The sequence below is a fragment of the Chinchilla lanigera genome, unplaced genomic scaffold (assembly GCF_000276665.1).
Source record: "Chinchilla lanigera isolate Chin_1 unplaced genomic scaffold, ChiLan1.0 scaffold00093, whole genome shotgun sequence".
In the NCBI taxonomy this organism is placed as follows: domain Eukaryota; kingdom Metazoa; phylum Chordata; class Mammalia; order Rodentia; family Chinchillidae; genus Chinchilla; species Chinchilla lanigera.
Genome location: NW_004955494.1, coordinates 3745421 through 3769743, shown reverse-complemented (window position 1 = coordinate 3769743; position 24323 = coordinate 3745421). Strand labels below are relative to the sequence as shown.

Sequence of the window (24323 nt, the reverse complement as noted above, 5' to 3'; positions counted from 1 at the left end):
CATGAATGTTCCTTTATCTTAGGCTTGCATACCTGAGCCTTTTTTTCTGTGCCTCCATTTGAGTGTATGTAGACTTCTCAATCATTAACTGCTCCACTCAGAATTCTGTAAATATTGCTCCATTGATTATTGCTTAGTATTTAGGACTTTAGAAGTCCAATGCCATACTGATTTTTTGTTCCCTTTTATGAGTAGAGGCGTTTTCTCCTAAATGCTAGTAAGCTATCTCTTTTTCTCTGAAATTCAAGTGTCCACAGACAGTAGCTAGATTTGTCTAACTTTTGTTAATATTGTACCTAGAACATTATGATACTTTTAAGTCTTCGACCTGGCTATTTTACAGCTTAAGAATATTATACATGTAAATATTGTTTCTGATTCACTTTTCCTAGGTTTGGTTTGGTTTTGCTTTGCTTTGCTTTGTTTATTTTAGTTTTGGGAGACAGGGTCTTGCTGTAGTTCAGGGTGGCCTTGAATTCATTATGTGGCGCAGGCCAGCCCTGAACTCACAGAGGTCCTCCTGTCTCAGCATCTCAAGTGCTGGGATTACAGGTGTGTGCCACCACACCCAGATTTATCCTGTGTTTTTGAGAATTCTTTATTATTCATATATTTCATCACTCAGTCCTCTTTATTATCCTTATTATTGTCTTACTACCTTATTTGTATTCTGAGACATACTCAGCTTTGTCCTTCACATTAATGATTTGGTTTCTTTACCTTTCTTTTCTTTTCTTTTTCTCTTTTTTTCCCCAAGAAGTAACACATACTAACTGCAGGCAAATTTAGTGAAAACAGAAATTACTCATTATCTCAACCCTGTTTTTACTCTGTGTGTATTTTATTAGACTGAATTTTCAAGAAAGTGTGTTTTACCTAATGTTCTATTTTATAACCAGCTTTTTAAAAATATGCCACTTTATGTTGTATAAGTTGTTAGGTTCTTGAGTAGTTCTTGGAGACATGATATTTGTTGATTTATTGACTTGTATTGTCTGAGGAAGTGCTGCTTCTGTTTGTGTGGAATAAAAACGTGTAGTGGAATTGCTCTCCCCTTGCCATTGGTAAAGGTGCCCTGCTGTTCAGTGGAGTGTAGCAGTTTGTATTCCACACATGTTTAATACCCAGTCAACATTCTGCCGCTTACAGAGACTTAGGAATGATTTGATTCTAATGTAGAACAAACACTTCATTTATTGAAGTCTAGGATTAACTGGTTTTACTTTCATCAGGAATGAGAAAGTTAGAACCAGACATGGTGGTACACCCCTGTAAAATAATTCCTACTCAAGGAGGCTGAGGCAGGAGGGTCATAAGTTCAAGCACATTTTAGGCAGTTTAAGGTCTTAGCAGGGCCTTGTCTCAAAATTGAAAAAACTAAAATAAAAAGAGCTGAGAATGTAGCTCAGTGTAAAGGCTCTGGGTTCAATCCCTAATACAAAATATATATATATATATTTATATTTATATTTATATCTTCTAATGTTATCTGTTTTAGTATTTTCTGTTCTCGGTTTGTCTCTCTCTGTCTCTCTCTCTGTCTCTCTCTTTCCCTCTCTCTCTCTCCCTCTCTCTCATATTCTTCTTTTTTTACAGCTTACAGTTCTCTTATACCTTCCTTATACTCCTGAAAAAGCAATTATAATTTTTGGTTAAGTATGTGACTTCAGAAGTCCCTATTGAGCTAAATATCCTAACTACAGTTTTATTTGCTTTCTTATTATAAGTTTTTTGTGTGTTTTTCCTGGAATTAAAAATTGCCTTTACTTTTCTTTTAACTTCATTTTCTCTGAAATTAAGCTTAAATCTTCCTTTGTTCTTTTTTATCTCTAGAAGCTGTCAGTCCTATGCTTTTCCCAAAGACAGTCCTGTATTTGATCATTTATCTCAAAAGAACCCATCTGCTGTCTAACAAATAATTGTTTTGTCAACAAGAAAGCTACATGGCAAGATCTCTGTTTCAAACAAGCACTCCCTCTTGGTTTTCCTCCTCTGCGAGCGGCTTTATAATCTGGAGACCCTGGTGTCCCTACCTCCATCTGCTCTTTTTTCTATCTCCTTGGGTAGACTGAAGAAAAGGCCAGTAACTGAATAAGGGCATTTCTGCCCTTTATGAACCTAACGTTGTTTTCATACCAGTAGCATCTCCTTGAAGTCTTATCAGCTACCTTCTGGCCTCCAGCTCCTATCTTAGCACCCAGATAAAAGCAGATTTCCCTGTGGAGCTTTCCCCTCCTGTCTGCAAGCCATCTGCAGCTGTTTACTCGTTTGTAGACTGACAATGACAGGTCCTTTAACAAAAGACAGAAGTTTTCTGGCACCCATCACTAGCTGTACATACTTTCTGTTTACTGACTGTCACTCCAGGGTTTCCTCTTCTTTTCTTGCTTTCCGCTTCCTGATTTTCTAGGAGTCCTTTCTGCTGCTTTATGATTCCAGAACCTACTCCTTGATTCATGAGGTAAATGTGTAGTGAGCAGGTCCTGTGGCAGGCTCTCTTCCAGGTGCTGTAACTAGGGATGAGCGTCCCACTGCAGTCCTCCTCCCACAGAGCAGCAGGCTTTGTACATAGGAAACTATAGTAAAGGCAAGTCATAAAGACCATGGCAAGGGGGCTGGGGACTTAGCTCAACGGCACAGCGCCTGCCTGGCAAGCGCAACGTCGTGAGTTCAGTTCCCGATACTGGCAGAAAAACAAAAAACGAAAATACTTGGGGTGGGGATTTAGCTCAGTGGCACAGCGCCTGCCTGGCAAGCGCAAGGTCATGAGTTTGATTCCTGGTACCGAAAAAAAAAAACAAAAGACTATGGCATGACCTGTGGGAAAAAAGCAGAATAAAGAATGACTGCTGTGAACGTAGATGGGGAAGCAGGGAAGGCCTCCTTGAGGACGACCCTTTCATTCAGCTGAGGGTTGAATGAGGGAAGCCAGCCCCCTGGAGAAGAGGAAGACGAAGCTCAGGACAGAGGAGGGAAGAGCCTGGAATGATGGCCTGGGGCAGCACTGTGGGAAAGTCCCAGAGAGTCGTGAGGACCTGGTAGGCCACAAGAGGACTTCGATTTTATTCTGTGTGCAGCCAGGGACTTAATGGGTGCACTGTCCAAGAGGGGAGTGGTGTGGTCTGCTGGACATTTCCGAGCATTACTCCAGGTATTGTGGAAATAGAAAACGAGGCCTTAAAACATTTAATGTCCATGGGAAGAACAAGGTTTCTCTTCCTACTTTCCCTGAGAATAAAATACATTGTGGAAAATATTTTTGATCATGGGACAAAATCGTGAACTGTTTCCCTACTTTACATTGCCCGCTTCTCCGCTCCGCTGTTTCAGCTGAGGAATTTCCGGCTTCTGAGAGGTCTCAGCTTACAGCAGAGACCGGGAAGTGTGGGAGGCTGGTGAGGTGGGCGCTGGTTATAAGCCCCAGCGCTGCAGAAACCAGACAGAAGTCATGGAGAAAGTACCAAATGTTGGGTACAGCGTGGTATTTATTTTTTAATTGCTAATACTCATTTAATTTTAAAACTTACCCTAATTGACATCTTCCATCTACTTTAGTGCTTCAGTTAGACTCCTCCAGATAAGTTTTACATTTCCCCTTTTTAGCATTGTTTAGGGTTTGTTACCTGAGGGCCTCCAGTTGGAGCACACAACCTTGGAAACTGTCAGCCAAAGACTACAATAGAAGTAAGGTTAAAAAGAAGCAGCTTCTGTTAATTTCTAAACTAATGCAGTATCTGTGTTCACTTTGGCAGCACATATACTAAACTAATTCAGTATCCTATTTTCATTCCTTCAAATCGTTATTTTTAACTTCGTAATTTTTTCCTAAATGCATCCACTATGTATTATCGCTGGTACAGTGGAACAAAAGACTGGCAAATTAGAAAAGCCATTGAGGCCAAGCATAAAGTGATGAAAATTTGGACTTACATGTAAAAGGAAGTTGTGCTTTAAAAGGATAGAAGTCTGTCTAAGCCAAGCCCCCGTATCTTCCACGGGAGGCCGGAAGTGAGGCCGGAAGTAGGAAGTAGGCCGCAAGGTGGGTGGAGGGAAGGATGCGGCTGGAGGGGGAGGTGCTGGGGTTGGCATTGCCCACTTCCTAAGCTCTGGGCTGAGCCCGAGAGGACACAACGCCTGTGAGAAATGACAGGAGGACCAGGCGGGCACTAGAGAGAGTGGCAGGACCCACACGAAAGGTTCTCTCACTTTCAGCGCACGACAGCATGGACCTTGAGGTGTGGAGCTGTCGGCGGCCTGCGTGTGCAGGGAAACCCGAACTGGCGTCTTGTACATTAAGAAAGTCTTAGGTTCACGGTAACACACAAACTAAAACTGATAATAGCTATCTAGGGTTTTTGTTTTGTTTTGTTTGGGTTTGGTTTGGTTTTAAGGCAGGGTCTTGCCATGTAGCTCAGGCTGTCCTGGAACTCACAGCAGCCCTCCCGCCACAGTCTCCCAAGTACTTGGATTTATGTAGCATTTATTGCTGACTAAAAAAATCATGTAGGGCCAGGGATGTAGTTCGGTGGTGCAAGTGCCCGCCTGGCAAGCACAAGGTCCTGAGTTTGATTTCTGGTGCCCACCAAAAAAAAACAAAATCATGTAAAGAAGTAAATTTTCCTGATCAAATTTAGAACTGGAATTATTTATTTTGTTTTGCTGTTTTGAGATAAGGTCTTGCTACATAGTTCAGGCCGGTCTTAAACTCATTGTATAGCTCAAGCTGGCCTCGAACTCGGGGGCAGTCCTCCTGCCTCAGCCTCCCAAGTACTAGAATCACAGGTGTGCACCACCACACACGGATAGAACTAGACAATTTTTTATCAGTAAGGTTGGTTAAATGAGACTAGAAAGGGACACTTAGAATGGCAGAAACTTTCATAGTAATGTCTAACACAGAAGGCTTGATGGTAAATTTGATACCAAATTGGATGTTATCAGTCTTAGAAAAACGGGCTGGATGTGGTGGTACACGCCTGTAATCTCAGCGCTTGGGGAAGCTGAAGTAGGAGATCACTTGGAGTTTGGGGCCAGCCTGTGCTATGTAGTGACTTTAAGGCCAGCCTGAACTGCGTAGGGAGATCCTGTCTCAAAAAAACAAAGTAGGAAAAAAAACTTGTTGTTAGGGATGGTGGCTCACACCTGTAATCCCACCTACTCACTCCTGGAGGCTGAGACAGGAGGATCCAAAGTTCATGGCCAGCCTAGGCAATGTAGTGAGACTCCATGTCAACATATAAAATGAAAGAAAAAAGGTACAACAGGCAAAAATCATTCAATTGCTGAACAGAAAACTGTTGAAAGCATTAAAGTAACTTAAGGAGTCTATGTAGGTCATTTCCCAGTGAAAGCTCATCAGTGTTAGTATTTCTGATCTAGAAGTGCTTTTGGTTCCTAAGCAGGGTCCCCAAGCCCAGGTAGAGGAGAGTGGAAGCATTCATTTACCTCTTGTTGTAGGGAATGTCATTTCAGAAAGGTAGCGGACTGGAAACCAGCTCTCAAGGATTAAGTAACAACTCAGTAAAGTGGAAAATGGAGGCTGTCACCCAGTGAGTTTGATAATAAAAGGAATACAGATAAATCAGATGGTTGCTAGAAGTTGCAGTGTGTTAGTAAAGAGTAAGAGCCTCTGTGTGCGAAGGTAGAGAAGCTGCGGAGGTGCTGTGCTAGCTAGCAGTTCAAGAAGGGGCTGGCGGTGCGCTTCAGGGAGGGGGCGAGGGGAGGAAGAGCACCCTCTGGTGCTGGGATGAGTGCAAGAACAGGAAGGTAACTGGCATCTTCTGAGTTCGCCCAGGTGCACTGGCACGGAGTTACAGTACTTCCTAGCGGCTCAGGTCTGTGCCTGCAGCAGAACGGGAGAAGTGGAATTGTAACACCAGGAATTAGGCTAGGAGAGCCGCCGACTGCAACTGTGTGTCACACAGCGAAGAAGGGATCTGTGTTGGCGACGAAGAGCTGAGCCTAGAAAGATTCCTGAATGTAATTTCAGGTCTTCGAAACCAGTGTTGGGAACTCTTTAAAATTTATTTTCACCTCAGTCTTAATGTCTGGCTCATAGTTTTGTTAGAGTAGGTACAAGGCACAGTCCGACGACAAAAAAAAAAAGACAATCTTGCATCCATGACGGTTTTAAATGAAATTAATCAGTGTAGGTGAAGGACTTTCTTTCTTATCTATTTTGACCCCTGGTTTCTGCACAGTCCACAGCAGGAGCATCATTATTGGCTAATGCCTCACCTCTGACCCTCATGACATCACCCTTGTCTGTAACAAATCAAAATGTGACTCCTTTTGGGATGCTGGGTGGCCTTGTTCCAGTGACCATGCCCTTCCAGTTTCCCTTGGAGCTACTTGGCTTCGGAACGGACACAGCTGGAGTGACAACCACCTCGGGATCTACCTCAGCCGCCTTCCACCACAGCCTCACTCAGAGTAAGTCGGGCTCTTCACTCGCTCGCTGTTCAGTTTGAGAGCAGGAGCTCGGGGATTGAAGTGCGGTTTATTTTGTCTACGATCAAATTATGGGCCTTAGGACTATTTATACGTTAAAATGAACTAACAAACCACCTATACCAACGTGTACCTTAATGAAACTTATAAAAGTCAAGTTGGTTGGGTTCGCTGCTTACACATACAGTAACTGCATTGGTAGGTGGGACAGCTGTTAACGTGGGTGCTCTAGCTTTAGAAGGCCTTTGAAGTCAAGCTTGTAGATCAGTATGTTAGGGTGGGTCTAAGAGGGCTCACATCTTAGTTTAAAGATGACTGACAAGTATGTTTTCCCTTCAGATTTACTAAAGGGTTTACAGCCAGGAGCTCAGCACGCAACAACACTTTCCCACTCACCTCTGCCTACACACTTACAGCAAACATTTAATGGTAAGAAAGCTCCCTCTTCCTTCTCTCTTCATTGTTTACCTGGGTTTATGAATACAAGTTATACTTTTGTGAAAACAGTATGGAATGATAGCAGTTGGAAAAAGCAAATTTATGTGTGACTGAATTAATCCTCATTGGCAACAAAGTCCTAAAAACTGGTCCTTGAGGTCTTCTGTTACATGTGAAAGAGTCTTTTTGAAGGTGTGTACCATATAGAAGCGATGGCTAAGAAGGAGAATCATGTAAGTTATATACAACTGGGTATGATAGTGTAAATGTGTAATTCTAGCCACTCTGGGAGGCTGAGGCAAGAGGGTCACAAGTTTAAGTCCAGACTGGGCAACCTAAACCCTGTCTCAAAAAAAAAAAAAAAAAAAAAAAAAGGGGGCTGGGGATGGACTGTGAAGGCCCTGGGTTCAATTTGTAGGACTGAGGGAAAAAGTAAAAAATTGTATGCAGGAATTACAATTGTTTCCATTTATTGAAAGCATACTAAGTGCCATTTGGTCTTGGGACAGCTTACCCGGTTAATCTGGTTTAATCCTTATGGTAAGCCCTGGAATGGTAGATGATGATGTCAGTTTCACAGATCAGAAAACTGAATCAGCAAGATAAGCAGCTCGCCCACCACGATACACCGTTGTTTGCTCTCAGATGCAAACTCAAGAAGCCTACATTCATTTATTTTAAGTGCTGGGAACTGAACCCAGAGCCTTGTACACTCCAAGCACATGCCATACATGGTGGCATTAGCCGTCAGCTTGGTGGCACGTGACCCGAACTGTGCATTGCGCACTTGCAGCCCAGCTTGCCTACTCCAGAATCGACGCTGGAGAGCGGCTGCCGTGCCTGACAGCCTCCAGCTTCCCTTGCAGAAGCGGTCCATCTCCATAGACAGCTCCTGCGCTCTTTTGGAGGCCATTTCCCAGTCTTCTGAGGAGAAATAATTTCCCAGCTGCCCTCTTGACTTTGGAAGTTTACTAGTACCTTGCTGTTCTTTTTGGCCACTGCAGTAAGAATGGTCTTCGATCCACTTTACCACTGACCACCGTGCGGTGATGGGGGCTTGTAGCAATCTTGAGGCCATCAATTGTCATTCATTTTCCCAAAGCCCTTTTTGGTCAGTAGAAGCAAGACAGTCTCGGGTACTGTTGCACAGCATGGCTCCAGTAACCGTTACATACTGTGCATCTCAAGAAGCCAGGAGGAAGGAGTTTGATGGTTTTCACCATAAAGAATTGGTGACTGTCCAGGGGATAAATACGTTTAACCTGATTTGAGCATTATGCGGTATATACATGTATCCAAACGTTACATGATATCGTGTTAAAGTCACAGCTTTTATGTTTTTGTCAGCTTCATAAAAATTTACAAAATAAATGAAAGTTTAAGAAAGGTAAAAGTTCTGTGGTAAGCTCCCTCAGACTTGAGAAAATGAGTTTAAACCACAATTGAGCAAAATAGACCATATATAGTAGGGACAAATGTCGGTAATCCTGATCTTCCCGAACTTGACTAGATTTTGTTTTGTTTTGTTTTGTTTTTTTGACCTTTTGACACAGGGTCTCGCTATGCAGCTCAGCCTGGCAACTTAATTTAAAATTAATAAGAGGGCTGAGCAGGGCGTGGTGGCACACACCTGTAATCCCAGTACTTGGGAGACTGAGGCAGGAGGATCGTTGTGAGTTTGAGACCAGCCTGGGCTACAGAGTGAGCTCAAGGCCAGCCTGAACTGCATAGCAAGACCCTGCCTCAAAAAGACAAAAAAAAAGGGGGGCTGGTCATGGTGGCGTCCCTGCCCTGGGGAGGCTGAGACAGAAGGATTGCCTCGAGTTTGAGGCCATCTTGGGCTACATAGTGAGGTCAAAGCTAGCCTGAACTACATAGCAAGATCCTGTCTCAGACAAAAAAATTAATAAGGCTAATTGTTCTGCAACAGAAGTGGCCTCCCTGAGTATGGACAACTGCTGGTGGTGTGAGTCCAGCTGATGACCATGTGCTCATGGGCAGAGACATGAAGGGACCCCCTGCAAGGGAGTAACTGAGCAGGATCCTTGTGGCTCCAAAAGACCCCAGGATCCCAGCTCTTCTGTTGTTGTTTTGTTTTGTTTTTTGGTTTGTTTTTGAGCCAGGGTCTTGCAGTATAGTACAGGCTAGCCTCCTACTCTAGCAATCCTCCTGCCTCAGCCTCTGGAGTGCTGGGATTATAGGTGTGCACCATCATGCCCAACTCCAGCTCTTGGGTAAATTATCTTGCTGTCTGGTCAGTACTACTGTACCATGAGGAAAGAAATATGACTTGCAATCTTTTCCAAATAATGGAAGTTTAAAATTTTTTGCTTAAAAAACACCTTCTAGTATAAAACTTTAAATTTAAGACCCAGGCTTGGGTTTTTTAATTCCAGAATTGCCAGTTTGAGCAAGCTTCTTAACTTTCATCATTTCTCTTGCCTGTGAACTGGAGACAAGATGTTTCTAGTGGAATGTTTTTTTGTTTTTTTGGGTTTTTTTCGGTACTGGGAATCAAACTCAGGACCTTGCTGCTTGCCAGGCAGGTGCTTGCACCACTGAGCTATATCCCCAGCCCAAGAAGATGTTTCTAATAGACTTCTTATAGGACTCTAATAAAAATAACAATTAAAAGCTTCTAGCTGGGCACTTGGTACATAGTAAGAAACCAATTAATGTTAATTCTAAATCTTGTTTAAAACTGAAGTCAGTAGTTTCTATACAGAAATAACTTCGATTACAGTATTAAAACAGCCATAGACAATATGTAAACAAATGAGTTTGACTGAGTTCCAATAAAACTTTATTTATACAAACAAATGGTAGGCCAGATTTGGCCTTTGGGCCATAGTTTGCCAAACTCTGGTCTAGAGAATTATACAGTCCAGTTAATACAAGAATTTTATTTTGCTAATTTTACTTTTTTGAGAAAAATCCCATATAAAAAGTGTCATAACTATACCTGTAATTCCAGCAGTCAGGAGGCTGAGGCAGGAGGAGCATGAGTTTGAGGCCATCTTGGGCTACATAGCAAATTCAAAGCTGACTTAGACTACCTAGAGAAACCTATCTATAAAACAAAATAAAAGAGGCCTTAAGCATTTCATGAATTTAATTATACCATAAATCAAAATCATTTTTCTCAACAAATGTAGATACATACTATCTTTTAAATTAAAAAGCCTTAGATGTTGTCACCAAAGTTATTCTTTTAAATTTTTTTACCAAAGTTATTTTAATAGTGTCCTATTTATATAACTTTTGAAATAATCTTACTTCATTGATACAGATTTTATTGAAGAGGTAGTCTTTTTGTTTTATGTTCTTGGTTTTATGTTTTTCTGAAGAAATTTAGACAGTCATATGAGTGGGCCTGGCCATGTGACTTACGTGTCCTCTTCCAGCTATAAGCTTCTTGCTGTCCCATGATACAGGAATTTGTTCCTTTTGCCTGTGGCTCTCCACCATCAGGGCCTTTTCCTCTGAATCAGAGCCTTCTCTCTCTGGGGTCTTCACTGTCCTTGCTAACCCTAACCCTCCAGAGGTTTGCCCTGTATTCTGCTGGCTGTCTAAGTCTTTGGGTCCTACTCTTGCCTGCCTGAGTATTTCCTTTTCCTCCCCTCTCCCTGTTTCTAGGTGATTTAACTGAGGTTTAAATGGAGTAATCAGCACTTTCCACATAAACAGTGAAACAGCAGAGTGTTGAAAATGGAAACCATTATTCCTAGTAGCAGACTTCTATCCCTTATACTAGGTTCAGGACCAAAACAAAAACAGATTTTATCACTACCAGTATGCTACAGTTATTTACCTGATATTTGGGCAATATGGATAATTGCCACCTCATAGCCCAAAAAAGTTGAATTCCACTTAGAAGAAAATGAAACTGACCTTGCTTTCCAAAGGAATCAAAAGGTGTGGTGGGTCCCTCCCAGCAGGGTTGTGCCTCAGACTGAAAACCGCCTGAACAGTAGTCCCTAGACATAATAGGGTCGTTGTTGAGTTTTGAATCTTTATGTCTTATCAGGCTCTGTAACACTACACAGCATGTGAAATATTAAATGTTATCTTTTTGGAACTGTCTTCCACATAAAAAAGTAAAAGTTAATTGTTCTTTTCACTTTGTTTGTCTTTCTTATCTATTTTTCTAACATGTCAAACCGTACCAATTTAACGTCTCTTTTTCTCAGATGGAGGCCAAAGTAAAGGGGACACTAAGTTACCGCGGAAATCTCAGTGACTTCCCAGCGAGCAGAGAGACGAAATGTTTAGCTGGCTGATGGGATCTACCTGATGGGGAAGTCCTTTCGTGGTCACAGGGCTGCTGTTTCTGTCGATGTTTACATTCTCGTCCCAAGCACTGTGGTGAGGAGGAAAAGGAAAGAAAATGTTACTTGAGCAATGCCAGGTGCAGGAGGAAGAAATGCTTTTGTGCAAAGTTAGTGACCTTTGGTCTCTCCTAAAGAAAGACAAAGTTACCATGTTAACTGACTCAAAAGAGGCTCAGCTGTCAAACCCACAGAAGTACAAATTCGATTTTTCCCCGGGGAGGAAGAGGAAGTTGAGAGGATTTGGGTAAATGCCATCCATCCTGGGGGTTGGAGCTGAACACTTGTAGACATAACCACATAATACAAGCAGTAGCTTTGGAATTGGGCCAGTTCATCAGGAGTAATGCTCATGTCTGCTCAAGTGAATAGTGTAGGAGATTTGCCCCAAATTGAGTAAATAACCTTACGCCTGATAACAGATAGCAGCTGAAGAAATACTTAGCCTCAAACATCCTGAGCAAACTTGAATCTTTCCCAGTATGTAGCAACTCCGGTGTACATCAGTGGACTAAAGATGCATCAGGAAATGTACTCGAGCACAGTGATATATGTAATTAAATTATCTAGATTTTTAGAAGTCAAGAAATTGAGCCTGTTACTCTTAACAGACAAAACATAATGTCCCCTTTTTGTAAAAGGGTCAATATCATCTTCCATTTAGAAGCAGGTACTTAACTCTTTCCTTCAGGTGATTTATGCATCTGGTATTGACTGGTTAATTTTATTTCTAGTCTTGATGTTAAAATGTGACTGTGTTCACATTTTTCACTTGAGAAATAGGAATCTTTGTTATCGGGCTGCTGTTTTCCTGCTTCTCGCCCTGGCAGGCCTCCCAACAAGAACTGTGAGCTCTCCCCAGTTCACCTCACTTTACAACTTCACTTTCTGGTTTTTTAGCTACTGATACTTCAGGTGATTGTTAGCTATTAATAAAAACAGGTAGAAGTGTATACTACATATATTTTTTTCACTGGTCATCTAAATAACACATATATATATATATATATATATATAAATTTTTGGGTTTTGGTCGTATTTTTAAGGAAAAGAAATACATCAGGATCATTATATATACAAGAGTTGTCTTTTATAACAATCACAATCTAATTTACCTTCATATATCCATGTAGTGAAATTGTTTGGAGCATTTGGGATCTTAAAGCTTTACCAGTATTTACTCAGAGTGTTGATAATGTCAGTAAGCCTGCAGATAATAAGTTCCTCAGTTACTATAGCTTCCTTATGCAAATAATAGTTAACAAAGGGAATTAAGGGAAGCATTTGTATTTCTCTTTGGATACATTTCGTTTTATTTTGCCTCAGCATCATTCTGGTATCTCTTGAGTTTTAAACTTGTGAATATTTTCACACTATACCCAACAATTGCGTGAGCTCTTAAATGTATAACTTTGGTCCTTTTAGATAACAACAGACTAGCACCCCCCAAAATGGCACTAAACTAGCAGTAGCAAGATTTTTCTCATATTTTCATCGTTATCACCAGAGTCTTTTTTTTCTTTTATAAGCAGAAGTCCCAAATTGCCTACACGACTGTAAATGAGCCCAGGCCCACTCAGACCGTGTGCCTATATTTTGGCACGTTGGCTTGCTTCATAGCAAAAAAAAAAAGGCAAGTAACTGAATTCTTCAGATTTAAGAACTTGTTATCATAAAAGAACCTGATTAATTCACAGTAACCATTGATGGGTACTGGGATGTTGCAGAGGTTTGACTTGAATCCAGTCTGTTTGATTAAGATTCATTTTGTTTTTTAAGTAGGGAAGCGTTCTCAACTCTGATTTATTCCGGGGAGCAGACCTCTTATGTTTGCCTTTGCTAACCCTAGCTGGGCTGGTGGTGGGAGTTTCCTTTGGGAAGGTAGCCTTTGTTTTATTACTTCTGCCAGGAGCGAGGTCAGAGTGCATATTAATCTCTCTTCCTGCTGGGTATACATGTATTTATCTATGTTTGTATGTGTGTGTGTATACACACATGTATATTCATATAAATTAATGGCTAGTATAAGTCAAAGAATAATACTGTAATTTCTTAAACCCATCAGTTCTGAATCATGCAAAGTGAAGATCCCTGATGACTCTGAGTTTTTTGTTATCGTTAGAAGAGAACAGATTTAATAATTCTGTTCCCCGATATCATTTTATACTAACAAGTCACAATACTTGAAGGCCCATGGCTCTGCAAATATAACATGGAGATTCTCCCTTCTCCTCGAGGACTGCAGTCAAACGCCTGCCTCGGCACCCACCCACCCCTCTTCCCAGATCAGTTTACATCCATCTCAGTCAAGACCCTCCTTTTGTGTTGTACAAATGGGAAATGGGTCAAAATCCTTGTCTTTCTCCATAGACAAAATATAATCAGAGTTTCTACATGTAAATAGAACTTATTTCTTTCCTAGATCATAACATTAACAGTGGTGTCCATGCTTTATGGTCATCTCTCTTTACAGTTTTATTACTAAAAAACAAACATATAAATTGGTTATTTTTTAACACAGAGACTTGACTCATACTGTATTTTTGCACTTAAATTATGTTATTTTTTAAAACGGTAATTGGAAAGGATATCTATAGAGCAATGTGTATTCTAAAGAGCATTAGCAACATCCAAATGCAAAAGTAATCAGCACACTTAGTTACATCCCACTCGGAGGGATTCTTGATTCAGGAAGATTAAGTTATTTGTTTCCAGCTGTCTTACTTTGAAATTGCCTTCACTGATATATAAGCTGTTACTGTACATACAAGTTAATCCTCAGTATTCACAAGCAATAATGGTCAGTAGAGCTGTCCTCAGAGATGGCTCTGCTGGACCTCAGTTGGAGACTGTTTGGGAGCAAAGTGTCAAGCTCATTCAGAGCCTCTAGATTAAATGCAAGCAATAATTTCCATTGTAAGTGAATTATAATTCTCTCTCATATGCTCTGAGATCAGAGGGTAGGAAATCATGATTTTAAAACAGCCTGAATAAAAGATTTTGGGAAAAGAAGTGATGCTAACCTATAGTCACAAAACCCTGATACAGTACTTTGAAGAAATCAAGAGGATTGCGCCAGTACATTCTTTCATGCCCACCACCCCTTTGATGGATGATGTCAGCCCAAATTCCTTCATTGTGTGTCTTAGACACTGAATAGGGTTTGGGGGTCACCAAGGTGAGGGGAAGGTCCATGTTTGAATACTGTGGGTTTGACACCTGTTTGGAAACAACTTACTGGAACTGGTTCTTAACCCAGGATATTCTTTTTTTCCCAAAGCAGATCCAAATTGTTTACTACCCGGGAATGGAAAGGGCAGGCAGCACTAGTCTCTCACCTCTGGTTGCCCTCTCCCATCCCCCTTTCCATCTGACTTGGATTTAAGACATTTGAAATGAAAGTTCTACTGTTACTTAAACTGCCATTGATTATGAGAACTCTTTGTCTTTGGGATCATGTCTAGAACTCCAGTTATCTGTCATATTTGCTGCTACATTTGAAAAATGAACTTGGCCCATATTGGTTGACTTTAATTTACAGTTCTTTATTTTCTAGTTTTTGTCACATACTTTGACCCATGTATAGGATTAGGATACTTTTATTTTAGGAGTGTACCATAAAAGCACACTGGTCCCTGTATTGTTATCATTTATGTTTTGAATTTGTTTGCTTTGTCCTTTGGTTTTTATTCTGTTTTTCAAGTTGGAAATAGAAGAATGAAAAAATTCTATAATCAGGCCAAACTTGAGAACTTTCCCTGTGCATCAGCACCACAATGTCTGCTGAGCTGTGTTCTCAAAGGGGCACTTTGACTTCCTACTCTGCATGTACAATTTTTTTGTTTGGAGGGGGGATTTTGATTTTGTAAAAATGAAGCAGAAGCGCAGTAGTAGATAAATGACTGATCACAAACGTTATGCAATTTTATTTTATAAAATTTTAAGGGAAAAGTTTAACTCTTGTAAATAATTTCTTAGCTCTGGTAAATGCTTATATTACTCTAAAACATGCTCAATTCAGGCCTTTGTCTTTGTTAAGTGCCTTTTATTTCTTTCTTTTCCCCCTCTTTTGAAACTATTCTCAGATACCCTAAGTACATATTGAGAAGTCAGGGGTTTCAAGAGAAAGAATCTCAGACTTGGCCATGTCGTGTCATGCTGTACTAGCCTTCCTTTCCTTTGCGTGTATATGGGTACATGTGTGGGGTACATACGTACATACATATGAGACTAGTAGCTGCTATACCATTGCATCCTTTCTGAGCACTGCTCTTCCATGTTTGAGAAACTTCTGCTTTGTTTATTCCATTGCTTTTAGTTGATTAAAATGGGAAGACTGGGGGATTTTCTTATCACAGATGCTGTCTTCCTCCTTTGAATAATATCTATTAGTAGAAATTAACAAATACATATGTGTGTGTGTCAGTTATTACAAGTAAAATAAATTTAGTGGACTCATTGATTATTCCTGGCTATAACCCACTCCTCTGTACCCTTCAAACTTGGCATAAGTAAGATAAAGCATTGGAATAGCTTGCACGAGTAGCTTCCACATCAGGTGATCGGGCCAGGTGCACTTTGTCAGGGAAGACTAAACAAGTGGAGGGCTAGAGTTACAAGCACGGCATGGTAGCAGGAATGCATTCTTGGAGGAAGTTAGCAACTGTATCAACATTTAAAAAGTATCAGCCAGGTGTGGTGGCACAGGCCTGTAGTCCCAGCACTCAGGAGGCTGAGGCAGGAAGATCACTATGAATTCAAGGCCAGCCTGGGCTACATAGTGAATTCAAAGCCAGCCTGAACTACAGGGTAAGACCCTGTCTCCAAAAGAAAAACAAAAGTAAGCAAAAAAAAAAAAAAAAATCATATTTTCTTCTGGAAAGTGATTTGAAGAAATCATATAATTGCATAGCTGTTAAAAATATGAATAAACTGAGGTAGAGACTTCAGATACTGAGGAAAACATTCATATAATCTGTAGCATTCTTGAGACATCTTCAGTCTTATTTATTTTTATTTGCCAGATAATTACATCTGATGTTATGGTGGTTTAGATTCTCCCTTCAGCAAAATAATGTAATTTTCAGTATCTAAGAGTCATCTGTTTCTTGTTGAAAACAGAGATCTGACATGTTAAGGGAGGGAGACTAAGTTGGACCAATCCTCAAAAATAGTACCAATTTATTTTTTAAATATTACCCCCTTTTAAATAAAATTTTGATTTGGAACAGGCGACTGGTGGCTAAAAATAGAAAACAGAGGTCCCTGGTAGCAAAACTATTGTCAGGCAGTTGGAATAATTCCTAAATTACTACATCTAGGGGGAATATCATTTAACCTTCGTGCCTCAGATTACCCATGAGACAATTGGGTATAATAATGTTCACCTACCTCCCAAGAATATCAGAGACTTTACTATTTCAAAAATATTTTGAGTTTTTCTAAAATGTCCTATGTAATTAAAAATAGTATTATCATCTTCCTGCAGAGACTGAAAAATGTTTTCCTTATGGGTATAAAGAGCAACCTATGATTTTTAAGTTTAAAAAAAATCAGTGGAATTCTAATTTAGATACATAGTATTTAAACAAACTATATTTGTGGTGGGATAAAATGGCTAGTTTCAGATTAACAAAGTGAGATGGGAATGGAGAAACACTAAGTTTCTTAGGTATAAGTGGATTTGCTTAGCTTTTTATGGTGGTATTGTTTGTGATATTTGCCAAGATTGTGGAGCTAAAGTTAGGTAGAGTTTGGATGAGTGCTTGTTGGAATTGATAAATCATACTGCAAGTTCTGCTTGCCCCCCTTTCCCATCGTCTTAGTCTAATTCACTTGGCATCACTTGTTGATGATGGGCAGCTAAACTTTTAACTTTGTGAAAAGGAATGGGGATCCCTGTCCCGTAAATGAGAGAGGGACCCACGCCATCCCAAGTGCTCCCAGCCCTGCCCTAAAGAGCCAAGCTGCGCATGGCCAGCCCAGAGCGTCCGCAGCTGCTCAGGCCGCAGAGAAGCAGGCAGAGGAGGCGGCTTCCCGCCCTGGCTGGGGCAGGCGGAGGTGGGCAGGGTGGAAGGAGCCGTGGTTTCCCCAGCACCCGAGAGGAAGTGCAGATCATTTCACCCACCGTCTATCCCTGTGTACTGAGTTGCTCTTTCCTCATTTTTTCTCTCTGTTTTGTTCGTTCTTTTTCTGTCTCCCTTTTCTCATTTAAAACAGCCAGAAGAAATGGATGCTGTAACTTTAGCTAGGGCTGATTACTGGGGGCGGGGGTGCGAATGTACATTGCAGCCGATATGCAGGGCCAGGGAAGAGAAAGCAGGGAGCCAAGGAACAGTTCCCCGGTGGAAGGGAGCTGGGAGGAAGAAACCCCCACGCGGGCCCTTGAGCACCTGGGTCCTCCCAGAGTTGGGGAGAGCCCGGTTGCTCTTTAGTGACGTGATTTTTAAAAATTACTTTCTGGGTTTTTGTTGCTTTTTTCCAAATAAGGCCTTAGTTAATAGCCTCTAAACACCAGCTATGCAGATAAACATACTGTTTCCCACATTTCTGTCTTCTTCCATTTCTCAAATAACAAGTATTCAGAATTCTACCCAAAGAAATAAGACGTTAGGATTTTATTGAATGTATGATTGCTCCCCTAGAGAAAATTAACAGAAGAGTAAAATAGACATCTTTGTGTGTTCATCTGTCTGAAAATGTGAACTTTATATTCAAAAGCTAACTACATCCATCCTTCACCAAGCACAGAACTGTGCGTAGGTCATGTGATGTCGCAGTGAAACCGTCCAGTGTTCATTTTGAGAAGTTTTGGGTTCTGTGACGCAGTGTTCTGGTTTACAGAGCTGAACAGTGCTCAGAGTCTAGAAACAGCTTTGAATATTCCCGTTGAACCATCCTTCATTTCCTTTAGTCTTTGTTCTTCTTTCCTCTGGTGTGAGCTAACTCTTCATTAACCATGTCACCAGCCAGTTGCCCCACAACAAGTTGAGCTGCGTATTGTTAGCACCGGGGAGAAGGTGTGCAGTCTCTCACACCCTCTCGGGTCATCTTGTCCCCATGGAACTCCAAGGCGTAGCCCACAGTGCAGGAGACTGTACGTCCAGGCGCAGTCCGTCACAGGCCAGACTGCCTGAGGAGTTTCATGGGAATGCCTTTGAATAATTTGATATTAAATTATCTTTCTCATATAGTCCCAGAGTATCATTTGCTTGAAAGTAGCTTTTTGTGATCTTTATTTAATACCCTATTATAATAATTCTACTTCTCAGCCTTTCCTACACATGACCATTTCATAGTTATTATTTAAAGTGTGGACACTTCTTCAGACTGTTACCCAGATAGGTGAAGGGTTTTGAAATCTCAGTAGTGTAACTAAGAGTCTCTGTGTCCAGGACATGGAGTCATCCACGGTGATCACTAGTGACTAGAATTTTCTTCCCCTTTGTATGCGGGCAAAGAAGATTTTTGTGGGGTAGGCAAGATAGCTTGAGGTAGCGCACTTGCCTAGCATGCTTAAGGCCCTGAGTGCCATCAAAAAACATGGTCTTTCATTGCTCCATAATGTGGTGATAGTGCGTTTTTGGCTTCCTCCTGCTATTTCAAGGTTGTTCACAGGAGATAGAGACCTTTGTTAGGGGCTCTTCCTCATAATACTCTGCCTTGCTTTCTTTCATATTTCCCTTAAGACAGACCTATTTTGAATCCGTAGTACCAATCTTATGTTCCGCAGAAAACACTCTATACATTACTTGTTCCCATTTTGCTATTAGTAATATAATGCTATTTGATCTTAAGTATGGTTTTTAGACATTTGATACTAGGATACTAATGAAGAACCTGATTGGAATACAGATAACTATCTCCCAAGGTAACTTGGAAATACTTCTGTTTTTGAAGTTAACAATGCCACCTGTCCTCAGAGCACATTTAGGAGTCAGCAGCAACCAAGACCAGCCAGTTGACATGTTTTTCTGTGTGGCAGCCTGCCCTTAAACTAGCAAATCTTAGCTATCTTATATTTTCTGTCCTTACAGCCTTTTTGCTTATTTCTCTGTTTTCAGGGACAGTATAGCCTGTATCAGAAAATTGGGGTTTCTTTCCCATGCCTCCAAATTACCTAGGATTCCCCCAATTTTGGCTTATAAAATTACAAAGAAAAAGAAGTCATTTTCTCTGAACAGCGGTATTACTGTTTTGCACAGTTGGTTGAAAAGTTGGCCAGCTTTGATCACCTTTCTGTGAAAGCCTTGGCTGAGCCTGTATAAGGAATCCCATCTGCCTCCTGACACCCGTAGATGGTCGGAGGGCCGTCCACTAGTAGAGCAGGGTGCCCAGCCTACGGAGGATTTCTTGACTCGTGGCTAGCCTCCAGGGAGCAGATCCAAGCTTTGCACTGTCCCTTTGTTGACTATCATTGAAATCTTATCTTATTTTAGAAAGTGTCAAAACGATCATGTTGTTCTTTGAAGAGAGTCCTTAAGTCTGAGGCTTTCGTGGGTGTCTCACTCGCTAAGCGCTGTGAGACATAAAAGAAGGGGAAAATAAGTCTCTGGCTGGTGGCAAGATCGTGTCCCAAATAATATATTAATGCCTGCAAGGTACCTAAGCAAGGAGTGTTTTCTCTTTAATTATGAGCAAAAAGGTTTTTTTCTTTGTGGTTGTAAAGATTACTATGGAACTGCAGATCTATTTGCTCTAGCTAATTGGTAATCATGAGTCTGATTTCTAGCCTGGGTAAGCACATATTTCCAACTCTTACGGTATGAATTTTGGTCAGGAAAAGATTTCTGTTTGGTAACAAGAAAGACAGCCCTTATTTATACATAAAGGCTCCGTCTGCAGAGGAGCTTCTCTCCTGTTAGACAGCTCCTCCTCCTCGGCCACTCCCCACTCCCAGAGGCACCATGTTGCAGAGATAGTCCTGAAGGAGCAGACGGTCCTAGGAGAAAGGCGTGGTTCCTTGTTGCATCTGCTCATAAAGCTTTGCTGACTTGAAGGGATGTGCTGTATTTCAAATAAGTGTGTGACTTAATATTTTGGGGTGTTTTTTTTTTCCTCCTTTAAAAACTGGACCTGAATACAAGCTTTGAGTTGATATTTGTAATAATCTCAGGACCTGAAAGATTGTAGCATTTAGTGTGTCTTAAAAATTATGTACTGTACCAGCCATGGATTTTTGTAAATATACCTGTCTCCCTTTTTTGTATTATTTTAGTAAAAAAAAATAATAAATTTAAATAAAAGGGTGGTGATGACGTGCGTGGGTGTGGGTATGTATGTGCGCGTGTTTGTATAAGGCTCTTTGGAGATGAACTGGTGCTTGTTTAACTTTCGGCTCAGCTCAGAGCAGGAATATGGACACCGTGCTGCTACTGACCCTGCACTGAGCCGAGGTATCTCCATGTGGTCTTCCCCAGTGGCTGATGAGATGTCTGGGGAGGTCACTGATTCCCCCTGCTGTCTGGCTTTGGCCTTCTCAGTTCTACACGCCCTTACTGGTAAAGTGCCCCATAGCCTGCTGGTCTCTGGTTTTTAGAGGACTCTTGTCACTTTCCTAGAGAAAAAGAAGGGTGGGTAAAATATTTTTAACCAAAAAAAAGAAAAAAAAAAAATCATGCATTTCCTAAAACCCTGGTGAATTTTGGATATACAGGGAGCAAAAACATTCCAAAATATGGATCTGTGAATTTAGTAAATTAACCCCATGGATATACTCCTTCAGTGCAGGGATTTTTTTTTTTCTTTTTTTCTGCAACAGCCTTGCTCATATTCCAGGTGTAGCTAGCAAACTCCTGTTTTGAAGCAAGAGCCTTATTTGATTCAGTGTAGATGTTTCCTGTCTATCCCTTGCGACAGGGCCTTTTACCTGAGTGTTTTTTCTTTTTGTATGTGTTACGTGTTTGTTGTATTAAATAAAAAGGAATGTACATACCGTCACCGTGTCTCTTGTGTTATTGGACTAACTTGGCTTTGCGTACTCCATTCTCAGCAGAGGTCGGTGCCTGTTGTCTGTACCCACCGTGCTAGGCACTCGGAGTACAGGAGGAAAGGACACAGCCCTCGGTGCAGTGGCCGTTTGCAGTCACTGGATGAGTTGGGGCTCACTGCGAAACTGTGGCCAGTGCCACCTGACATTGGAGTTCCAAGCAGAAGGGTGGAGCTGGGGCGGTCTGGAGAGCTTGGTGAGGCGGATGGTGCTGGAGGTAGGCCTGGGACAGGCCAGAAGGTGAGGAGAGGCGGACTGGGGGTGTGTCTCGCTGGGTCCTTGCTGTCGGTAAGAGATGTGTGTGTTGGGTGATGCCACCAGGGTCAAGGCTGAGGAATGATTCAGAGACATGCTCATCTTTGACAGCCTTACTTGTAGAGGATTTCTACAGGAATATTATTAAGAGCCGGGCGTGGTGGCACACACCTGTAATCTCAGCACTTAGGAGGCTGAGGCAAGACCGTCGCTGTCAGTTCAAGGCCAGCCTGGGCTACAGGGGTGTTCAAGCCTGAGTTCAAGCCAGCCTAAACTACAGGGTGAGGCCTTGTCTCAAAATAAAGGTATTATTTAGAGAAAAATGTAGAAGAAGAATTCAACCATAAAAATCTAGGTAAGAGGGTGGGAAGAACATGAGACAAAAAGCAACTGGAGCAGTTTGGCATTTGTAAGTACACATGTGTATGCATAGAAACTGTAGAAAGAGCCGGGCGTGCTGGTGCCTCTCTGTAATCCCAGCACACAGGAGACTGAGGCAGGAGGATCACTGCAAGTTTGAGGCCAGCCTAGGCTACATAGTGAGTTTAGGGCCAGCTTGGACTACATAGCAAGACCGTCTCAAAAAACGAAACAAGCCAGGTAGGGCGGTGCACACCTGTAATCCCAGCACTCAGGAGGCTGAGGCAGGAGGATCACTAAAGTTTGAGGCCAGCCTGGGCTACAAAGTGAGTTCAAGGCCAGCCTGAAATATGTAGTGAAACCCTGTCTCACACACACACATACACACACACACTGAAAAGGGACATAAACTCCAAAATACGGACAGTGGTGGTTTGAGTGCTTTTTTCTTATTTTTTTAAGTGCATTTTCATTGTATGTGCTGTCATGAAAATGAAAAGACTCTTTTAAAGGCATGCAGGGAGAAGGAGCTGCCATGTGCGTCAATATTTAAGGACAGTCTCGCCAGTGTGAGTTCTTGAGGATTAATCCTTCAAAACACTTTAAGAACAAATCTAGATTAAATCATTTGACTACACTTAACTATATATTTTCATCATCTCAAAGTGTTTATTAACACATGAAAGGCACTGCTGCTAAGGCTTTTAAAAACCCACTGGTAGCTGGGTGTGATGGTGCATGCTTGTAATCCCAGCACTTGGAGGCTGTAGGCAGGAGGATCGCTGTGAGTATGAGGCCAGTTGAGGGCTACATAGTTGAGGACCAGCCTGAACTGCATAGCGAGGCCTTGTCTAAATTTAAAAAAAAATAGTAGCACAATATCTTGTATATAGCACTAAGTAAGTGTTAGATTTGCTCTCATATACTAATTTTGTTGTTCTGTATATGAAAAAGTTGTTAAGGTTGCATAGGGCCGAGAAGTAGGTCAGTGTTCAGGGGTAGAGATTCTCATAGCACACACAAGTCCCTGGGTTCCATCCACAATGCAGGAAGACACATATAGAGAGGAAAAGGTATAGATAGGTAAATGGATAACTGCATCCCAAGGATTTAAGGGTTTCAGAGTAAGCCAGCAGCTTAGAGAACAAGAAGGAAGTAAATAACCAATCCTCTAGGGCTGAACTAAAGACACTAAGCCCTAGTGTCCAGTAGATAGGGTTATTCAGTGCAGTACTGGAACTGTGCATGTTTTACCCTTCTCCATATAGGTGTGAGATCATCTCAGACCAGAGCTTGAGTGTACATAGGAAAGTGTGCTGATTAATACAAGGGTGTAGCCATGCATGGTAGCACATGCCTACAATCACAGCACTTGGGAGGCTGAGGCAGGAGGATTGCCTCGAGTTTTTTGGGGTTTTTTGTTGTTTTTCTTTTGTCTTTTTGAGACGGTCTCGCTATGCAGTTCAGGCTGGTCCTGAGCTCACTTTGTACTCAGGCTGGCCTCAAACTCACAATAATTCTCCTGCCCCAATTGCCTCGAGTTCAAGGCCAGCCTGGGTGACAAAGTTACTTTGCCTTTTACAAATTGCTCTTACAAATTTATTCTAACAGGAAAATGGACTCACTAAGGTTTGTGCACACAGGTGTTCATCAGAACATTGCTCATGATCAAAATTGTAAACAGTCTAATGCTGTGTGATGGGATTGATTAATTAATTTAATCTAGTATTAAAAAAATTAATACTAGACCATTTTCAAAATAAGAAATCGTGAAAACATTCATATATTAAATGAAAGAGCAAGCCAGGTGTGGTGGAGCATGCCTGTAATCCCAGCATTTAGGAGGCTGAGGCAGGAGGGTCGCTGTGAGTTCGAGGCCAGCCTGGGCTACAAAGCAAGTTCAAGGCCAACCTGAACTGCATAGAAGACCCTGTCTCAAAATAGATACATAGATAGATAGATAGATAGATAGATAGATAGATAGATAAAATGAAAGAGCAGTTATATATGTAAATATATGCATGGAAAAACACAAGTGAACATTTACCAGAATACAGTGGTAATATGAATGCTTTCTCCTTTCCATTTATTGAAATGTATTCTCAACATGGATAACATATGTTGCTTTTTTTGTTTGTTTTTCTTTAAGAAACATATAGACTTGGTTGAAGAGAGGGAGAATAATATGGTAAGGAGGCCTTTCCTGTCACATGGGAGAAGGGGGAAAAAAAGAATTGTTTTTGAAGAGATTACCCTTGCACTTAGTGAAAAAAAAACCCACACAGTGTCAAGTCCGTCTGTTGGTATGGCATGGGTGGGCATGGGTGGGAAGCAAATCTTCCTCCAATCCCATTTTCCTTCCCCAGAGCAACCACTACTTCCGGTTTCTCCAGTTCTGAGCGGAAGTGTAGCTCTCACTGTTGCACCTAAAGCTGACATTACCCAGAGCTGTAGCAGCACCTTGTGGATTACCTTGCAAATTAGTCCCCATTAGCGTGGAGAGG

At 41.5% G+C, this 24323-nt stretch overlaps 1 protein-coding gene across 7 annotated transcripts in view; it reads left to right on the top strand.

Moving 5' to 3' along the window:
- Positions 1–24323, top strand: part of Ubn2 (ubinuclein 2) — a gene marked incomplete at its 5' end in the record, with an annotated part of 93761 nt that overhangs the window by 58431 nt on the left and 11007 nt on the right. For 4 of the 7 annotated variants that reach the window (XM_013504948.1, XM_013504946.1, XM_013504947.1 and 1 more), the window contains 3 exon segments: positions 6201–6432; positions 6790–6879; positions 11079–15173. In XM_013504948.1, coding sequence (XP_013360402.1) covers positions 6201–6432; positions 6790–6879; positions 11079–11128 — 372 coding nt within the window. 7 annotated transcript variants of the gene reach the window in all.